Raw genomic sequence first — 8,775 nt, 5'->3', positions numbered from 1 at the left:
TAGAGACGATCTATGCCAAAGGAAAACCCAATGCTAAGGTTCATTATGTGTTCTATATATCTGCGAAAGTCGCAACGCTAATCGTGTCAGCAGGACGGAAATATTTTTCAGACCAAAGTAATCAAACATTTCATCGGTTATAATTGCTATGCTGACCCCTACTGGTTTGGCTGTCTTACTACGTCAGCAGACTTTACTACGGTCACAAAATAAATCAAATTCGCCCTGGTTTAAGTTTTTGTCATACATTTGTTCGACAAAAACATTTCGTTATCTTTTTTTTGTTCAAATCAAATCAAATCCAACAGTTGCGGCAAAATGACGTATCTCACAGTTGAGTTCACAGGTTAAAATTTGATGACGTAGTTTTCCCGCCACGGCCAACTGAGTGGGGTGGGACAACGTGATTACAGATCAACTGAGGGGACAGTGTCTTGTGAAAGAAATATACAACAATATTACTTACATTTTCATCAATACAATGCCTTCCGCACAGGACTGGATTAATAATCCTCTGGGTGTTGTCGAGGGGATGTTTGGTAAGAAACAAACCCATGCGAGAATGTTTGCTTGCTTGATAGCTAACGAAGTTAACTTAGCTAAAAAGTTGACAAGCTTATCCACATGTCCGTATAAGTTAAGGTTGCGTTTTAATTCACATTGCAATTTACATTATATTGTTGTAAACTGTGAGTAAAACTAATAAGACAGTCTTAGTGATACCATCGCACTATAGTTTAACGAAAAAAGAAAAGAAAAAACATAAACATCATTATATGTCACTATGCCTGCACAGAGAAATTGCCCCTCGGGGATAAATAAAGTGTTTTTGAATTGATATCGATGACACTGACTGTTATTGTTGTTGTTAGAAACGTGTCAGTGGTCTCCACATCCTTTCATTGGTGTTGGCTCTTGTTGGAGCATATTATTGACGTTTAATTAGTGAATATGTCAATATTTACAGCACAGAGCAACTGTAATCCAGAATGGGGAAAAAAAGTGGTGGATTACTTCAAAGACAAATTGTCAGAGAAAGAAGCACAAACCTGGGTAAGGAGACGATATTTTTTGTCACTTGAAAATGGTATGGACACGTGAGGCCTACAATTGATGTAACTTAAAAAGAAAGTCGGAGGATTTGATCACAGACTTGAAGAACCTGCCCAGTCTTGAATGGCTCTTTGATATTTGCATGTATTTACAGGTTCCCTCACTGAACGACGTTCCTCTCCATTACCTGAAGCCCAACAGTCTGGTGAAGTTCCGTTGCCTGGTGCAAGACATGTTTGATCCAGAATTCTACATGGGAGTGTATGAAGCTGTAGACCCAGTGACCAAGTCAAAAGCAAGTCTTGTTTTGTTTTTGCGGTGGTAGCGTAGTGGGAATTGGGCTAGCATGCAGTTGCCTAAAAAGAAAGATGTGGGTTCAATTCCTGGCTTCCACAGTTGTGCCCTTGAGCAAGGCACTTAAATCCCAAGTGGCTATGGGGATAGTGGCCCTTGTAATATAATTGACATAATATATTACATAATAATAAGTCGCTGGCTTCTGGAATAAATGAATGCATGTAAATGGAAACTGAGTTTGACGGATATATGACTTGAACCTAATGCACAAATTAATGTTTTACTTTTTCAATTGATAGATTTGAATTAGACGGTAACATCAATGCAGCCAGTGTTTCATAACAGACTTTTGCAATTATTCCAGAGTCTGAAATGTGGAAAATACAAGGATGTCACAGACTGTGTTGTAAGTACCTTACTTGTCAATAACTACCTATTACAACTATTTATTGATTATTTACTGAATCAGGGCAAAGTCATATTTTTGTCATGATTGTATAGTAGGTTACATTGAATCATTGCCATATGAGACACAGCTAGTAATTTCTATTTTATACCAAATGGGGGCAGTATCATGGTATGTAGGCAATATATCATTATCAGAATCACTATATCTGAAAACCAGAGAAGTGTATTTTATGCTAACATCTTTGTGATCTGCCTCACAGAAGGAGGTATTAGGCCATAGTTTGAAGAGGGTGATAGTTGGAGGATTGCAGGAGAATTTATAGCTTGAATTATTTCAGGATTTTCTTTAAGGTTAACGGTACTGTACATTGAGGATTTCTGTTTTCTGTAAACCCCATAGGCATTGTGCTGCCATTTGCTAGGACATAGAAATGAAAAGAAAATGCTTGAAATGTTTGTATGGCTAATTCAAACCAAACCGAGTCATTCTTCTATCTGATATCAGCAGGTGGATTTCAATTCCAGAAACAGTGTCACATCTGAAAGACAGACCTTCTACTGTGTTCCAGTTCCTGGGGAATCTCCATGGGTGAAAGAGATATCCTTAACATGCATTGTTCCTAGTGATGAGGAGAAACATCAATGAAAAATTCAGTCATCACCAGTCATCATAGCTATTGCTTTAATCTTTAAATGAAAGGTTTATACAAGAGTTGAGTGATTCTAAAAGTACATATGATTATCTCTAACCGCCTGGCCGCTTATATTAGTAGATTTATTCCTTAACTGTTGACCACTGCTATGCCAATTCTAGCCAGGCTCGTGTCATTCCCTCCACCTCTTACACTCCAAACCGACAGAAGCGCAGCTATGAGGAGGATGATGAAATGGACACACAGCCTCAAAGGCCAAGGGACTCTAACACAGGTAGAAGCAAAACGGCACCGATATGTAATCTATCATTTGGGTATTGTTAGTTAAATCATTTTATGACCTCTCATTATGGAAATCCACTTCTTTAGGTTATGTTTTAAAGGGTGATCTAATGTCCAATGCTTGGCACTCACTTCAATCTGTTAGAATGTTTTTGAAAAAGATATATATATATTTCACAAATACTTCAACATTTTTCTCATCACTAGCTTTTGGCCACTCTCTACACAGGATCCCACAGTTCTGGTGACTCCCAAAGAAACGGAGACCCCAAACGCCAGGAGACAGAAGCTCCCTCTAACAGCAGCACCTCTCCTCCGAGCTGCACCTCCCCTCTGGACCTGAACTACCCCTTACCTGGAGAGCAGGGCCCCGCCTGCCTGGTCAAGGTACCTGCAACTTCTGTGGCTCTTCACACCTGTTGATGCTGATAATTGCTCTGAGATGTCATCATTGGGTGCCTCTCATTCAGTCTTTTATACATCCTCCCTTCCTTCCTCGGTCCTCGTCCTCACTGATCTACATAAAGAATGATGGGGTGGCAACAATGGGATAGTCTATCCAGTATTAGTTATAGATCAGAGGGAACGAGCCTGGAGGATCAAACATCGAGAATCGAGGAGAGAAGTTGAGAAGCACCCATTGTGTACAGGTCTTTTTGGGAAAATCTTTTGGATGACCAGAGGAACTTTTCCCACAGTGCTGAATAGCGAGCTCAGCTCAGTAGTTTATGTTTTGTTGATTGACAGGTGTATGAGGGCTGGGAGAGCTTCAAACTGAACGACACGCTGGAGGTGTTTGGGATCCTGTCTGTTGATCCGACTCTGAGCGGAGTGGCTGAGGAAAAGTAAGATTCTTCTCAGCTAGGGTTAAGCGGCTTTTATATGATTAGCTCCGAGATAATATCTCACACAGAGATTACATGCAAAAGTTGTTTAATATTTGAACTTATATACCTGACTTAATCACATTTTTTTGTGGTAGGCTTTTTATAAGGTTGTCTTTTTGTAAAAGTATTTCATATGTTCTTTTCACTTCTCTGTTCAACAGCGTTGTAACATAAAAGTAAAGCAAAACACTGTCAGATTTCTGTTGACATAGCGAACTGCTGGAAACATGTTGACCTCATCCAAAGTGTTTCTGTGTTCCTTCAGCCTCCTTTTAACTGTGTCAGTGAGTAATGTTCTTCTCCCGTCTGGGTTTTAGAGACGCCACTTCACTGTTGGACCCCACGGAATCCATGGAGACGCTAGAGGAGCAGAGAGCTCACAGCCCTCCTCCTTCTCTAGTGCCTCGTCTCCACATGGTCTATGCGCTGCCCCTTCAGCACAACAACCCACTGCTGCCTTCTGCTGGGTCGGAGGACAAAAACAGCTGTAAGCCAAAACAGTCATCTAAAAATAGCATTACACAGGTTTAGAAGTTGCCATTTAAATACAAGGGCCACACACATGTTTTCCCTGTAACATTAACTTGTATTAATGCATCTGGACAGTAACATTTAGATTGCATTCATCATAAACTATGTTTATATTTAACACATATTATATAGTATACTTTAGTCATGCTTAATGTTGTCATTGTTACATGACAGCCCTTTCTTGAGATTCATCCGTTGGTATTGTATGCAGTTTGGTAACAAGTTCTTTCATTGCAACAAACAGCATGTTTCTATTTCAATACTGAATGTGTTTGTCTTTTGTTTGTCCAGTTGTCACCAGTTTCCTGAGTGAGCTGGGCTCCATCAGGGCCGAGTTCCTGGCCTACCTCACACACGTGCTCCTGGGGGACGCCCTGGCTGCAGAGTACCTGCTCCTCCACCTCATCTCCAATGTGTACGTGACGTGAGCGCCCGTGCCTCAGACTACTCTCCTCTCTTTACCCGTATTATTGGTCCTAATCTGATTTTATTCATCAGAGAGGAGACCGGTTTCCTTCTTGAACACCCTTTATAGTAAATGGAAGGGAATAACATGATCTGCTTTTGAATAGGGGTAATACAGAGATAGTAAATGTTATTGCCTTCTCAAACCCGTTGATCTGTCTGCTCAGGTATGCCCGACGGGATGTTCTTCCGCTGGGTAAGTTTGCCTTGAACCTCAGCGGATGCCCCCAGACCTCCCCCTACACGGAGCATCTCTACCGGATCATTCAGCACCTCGTGCCATCTGTGAGTGTTTATTCCCCACAGCTACAGTATTTGCTGACTTGGTGCGGTTGCTACACGAGTCCCCATCCGTGGTGTTGACTGGATCAGCGCGCGACTTTTGGCTTGGCGGTCAACAGTTATCAGCTCTGATGCAAATGTCACTTTTTCACCCCCCCCCGACAGTCGTACCGCCTGCCAATGAGCCTTCAGAACATGAACGCCGCGCGGTTGGTGCCGCGGAAGGACTACGCGGCCAATCGGCTGGTGAGCGGAGCCCTGCAGCTGGCTAGCAACACCTCGCTGTTCCTCGACGAGACCCAGCTGGAGCAGGGCCAGCTGGACGCCGCAGGTGAGGAGAGCCAGGGTGCCGGAGGAGGGAAGGGAGGGGAGGGGAGGGGAGGGGAGGGGAGGGGAGGGAGGGGGGGGGGTGGACAGTGGACAGGCAGGGTGGGGACTGGACGAGACTGGACAGGCGAGGCCGCGCGCAGAGCCACAGAGGAATTCTCTCAGCTTTCACTTGGATTTGCCGCGGCGAGCGTGTGCGGTGGCGGGGTTCTGTCGCAGGAGCGTGCGTCAGTGCCACTGTGGCCCCGCCGGTTCTCGGGTGCTTAATAGGGTTGTACTTGTCAACAGCGAGGCATTTCGGCAACCACTCGACACTTTTATGCCCTCCTGATGGGCAGAAGGGCACACAGGCAGGAGAGTGATGTCATGCGGCAAAACCCGAAGGCATCTGTTCCGTTCGCAGCGCCAGTGGCGGAGCTCTCCCGAAAGCTCCAGTTACATTTTTTGAGTGCAATAAAAGTGACCTGACGCGAGGGTCTCATCATGAGCGTGACCCGGGCCTGACCCGGGCCTGACCCGCCGCAGGGCTAATAGCAAAACAACAAAATCAGTCATGAAGACACGCAGCAGAAGCACGACAAATGCCAACCGTTTATTGTGCGCGGGCCATCAGAGCCAATCACAGACAATGCCGTTCTGAAGCTAGCGTGTGAGTTAGCGGCACGACTAGAAACTACAGCTGAGTCCTTTCTCATTAGGAACAGCGGTGCATATTTTTGGTCAGATGTGCAGTTTCACATAGCGCAATGTGTACAGTATGGTGTGTGTGTGTGTGTGTGTGTGTGTGTGCGCACAGACGTGCATTCCTTTGACTCCCATCTCTGCTCTCTCTTTATCCTGGCATAGGTGTGCGGAACATCACAGCGCTAGGCAACCTGATCTCCTGGCAGAAGGTTGATTACGACTTCAACTACCATCAGATGGAATTCCCCTGCAATATTAACGTGCTGGTCGCGTCAGAAGGACGATCACTGCTGCCTGTGAGGACAAAAGGCCTCTGACAGAAACAACACACACACACACACACACACACAGTAAAGTCAGGCAGACGCCCCTCTAGATTTACACAAGCTGAGTTTCCATGCAGGCCGTGGCACACATGAGACAAACACGTGGAGCACTGGGGGTTTGTTTTCCATGGGGCACCTGTGGAGCCAGCTGTGTGTGTGTGTGTGTGTGTGTGTGTGTGTGTGTGTGTGTGTGTGTGTGTGTGTGTGTGTGTGTGTGTGTGTGTGTGTGTGTGTGTGTGTGTGTGTGTGTGTGTGTGTGTGTGTGTGTGTGTGTGTGTGTGTGTGTGTGTGTGTGTGTGTGTGTGTGTGTGTGTGTGTGTGTGTGTGTGTGTGTGTGTGTGTGTGGGGGCAGGCTCATCAGTTCCCTGGCCTCGCTTTGATGCGAACAGTCTGAGGAATGTGCCGGGCTATTCTCGTATGTTAGTCTCAGGGGTTGCCATGGCTGCAGCTGCACCACAAGGACACGAGTGGGGGGGAATACCAGGCAGGGCCTTCCACCACAGAGCACAGCAAACACACCTTTCACCGCACTCCCTGAGCTCTGAGTTTGTTTATCTTTAGTGGAACGCACATTAAAGTGTTTCTGGACAGCATAGTTTGTTTTTTTGAAGTTGCTTAGTCTAGAGAATCTTGTGGTGATTTTTGTCACGTAGGCTGTTGGATGCGAACTGCAATGGCATTTCACAGTTGTGGTTGAATGACCTAGAGCAGTCAATCAAGTTGCATGGCAACAATGTTCCCACATAGTTTTGGGACAGCATATATCGGCCCTCTGCTACCCGATTCTACAGTGTTTGCTCCTGAAAGATCAGACAGAACAGAATTAATCAATCAATACAATTCAGACTATCTGATCTGTAATAGGTTTTTGCTGATGGATATTATGATGATGATATTCATGGTGCTCTCTCATCTCTTCCCGTCCCTTTTTAGTCGGACTGCCAGGTGCACCTGCAGCCCCAGGTGACACCACCCAACCTGGAGGAGTACCTGAGTGCCATCCAGGCGGCCCAGGCGCCGTCCCAAATGAACAAGTACCGCCTGTTCCTGAGTGTGGCCCGCCAGCTGGACTACAGCATCTCCGAGGAGGTCACAAAGGTCAGCAGAGGGCATGTAGGAGAGGAGTCCCCTCTGGCCTACCATTATAATACCGTAATTTCCAGACTATTAGCCGCAGCTTATACATTGATTTTGCAAAATGTCTTCAGCTATGAGGTTAATACAGAGGGACGGTCAATATGGTTTTGTTTCTTTTAACCTGCATAAAACACTGTCCTGTGGTGGCTTATACACAATGCGGCTAATATGCGGGAAATTCCTGTAGATGTATTACATTCAGAGTATGGCGCGTTGGAAGCAGTCTCGGATGGCTTGAATGAATTAATAATCCCTGTTGGTGAATTTTGTTTTTCACTCTTTCTTTTAGGCGGTAGAAGATGATTTCGTTGACATGCGTAAAGACGACCCCCAGAGTATGTCAGCTGAGGACTTACACAGAATGTTGGTTGTTTCGAGGTGAGTTTCCACGTAACGGACAATATTGTGGTCCCCCCTCAACCGCTCACCCCCAAAACTTCCCCTCCCCCATTGCATGAGATAATCTGATCTTTTTCTTTCCTACAACAATTGAAGATTTTTTTTTTTTCTCAGCAGTTCCTTTTGGCATACATTTTGAGATCTTGTGTAACCCACCGACAGCTAACCGAGTAGAGGAGAGTAATGTCATTTCATTTGCCTTTTCCAGGTTGCTGTCTCTTAGCTTCGGTCAGACTACTCTCTCCACAGATGGGTGGATGAAGACCAAACATCTTGAGCTGTTGCGTATGAGCCGAGTACAGCAGCAGAAATCTGTTAATGGCCATGAGCCATAGGGACCTATGCCTATTGTTACAAAGACATTACTGTTTTCTTATCCAAGTTGTTAATGATATTAAGGACTGTGTTCTACCATTAATAAAATGATTCATGTTTAGTAAGCACCTGTTATGAGTGAATTATCAAATTTCCTGGTGTAAGCTTTGATCTTGAACTCGTATCCAATGGGAGGGGAGGAGTGGGACACATTCAACTTGAGCCTGTAGAAAGATTCTGTCTCTAAGCAGATTAATTAAATGGCTGCAATCTATTTTGAGTATCACTTACAAATAACAAAATTACTGATTGTATATATATGTATCTAAGTTAGTCATACCAATGTCCCAAATTCATTTAAAAAAAAAAACCTTCAAGCTCTACTGAATGACAGTAGTTCAGTAGGCCTACTATAGCATTCACATGACTGAAAACCAAGTTGAAACGATTTGTCCTGGGCTGAGGATACAATACTCTAGCTGTTTTGCTCGGGTCATGTTATTAAATGAAAGCTAAACCGTTCCACACAGTTGCTGTCACACAAACATCCCTCAGCACTGCCTGCCACAGGGCGCAACACATCCCACAATTCATACGCAAGCGCATGCACACACACACACACACACACGATCCTTTCTCCTGTTGCCTTCCAACTTGAGATTGGGGAACCCCCCCATATGTTGAGCTAGGGTGACATTGCTAGACATGGCCCTGGAGGACAATCAACAG

General features: G+C 44.7%; 1 protein-coding gene across 1 annotated transcript; it reads left to right on the top strand.

Annotated features, from left to right (window-relative positions):
- The first annotated feature begins 384 nt into the window (after positions 1 to 384).
- mcmbp (minichromosome maintenance complex binding protein) lies at positions 385 to 8,172 on the top strand. Its single transcript, XM_062520100.1, has 16 exons — positions 385 to 539; positions 968 to 1,053; positions 1,208 to 1,348; positions 1,715 to 1,756; positions 2,264 to 2,356; positions 2,556 to 2,685; positions 2,923 to 3,080; positions 3,441 to 3,538; positions 3,898 to 4,067; positions 4,403 to 4,526; positions 4,744 to 4,861; positions 5,024 to 5,189; positions 6,032 to 6,165; positions 7,129 to 7,293; positions 7,622 to 7,710; positions 7,940 to 8,172. The coding sequence occupies exons 1-16, from the start codon at positions 482 to 484 to the stop codon at positions 8,064 to 8,066; spliced, it is 1,899 nt and encodes a 632-aa protein (XP_062376084.1). The 5' UTR covers positions 385 to 481; the 3' UTR covers positions 8,067 to 8,172.
- Positions 8,173 to 8,775: the final 603 nt, after the last annotated feature.

The sequence above is a fragment of the Sardina pilchardus genome, chromosome 18, assembly GCF_963854185.1.
Source record: "Sardina pilchardus chromosome 18, fSarPil1.1, whole genome shotgun sequence".
Classification (NCBI taxonomy): domain Eukaryota; kingdom Metazoa; phylum Chordata; class Actinopteri; order Clupeiformes; family Clupeidae; genus Sardina; species Sardina pilchardus.
Note: the sequence above shows the minus strand (reverse complement) of the source record. Positions and strands in the feature narration are given on the sequence as shown.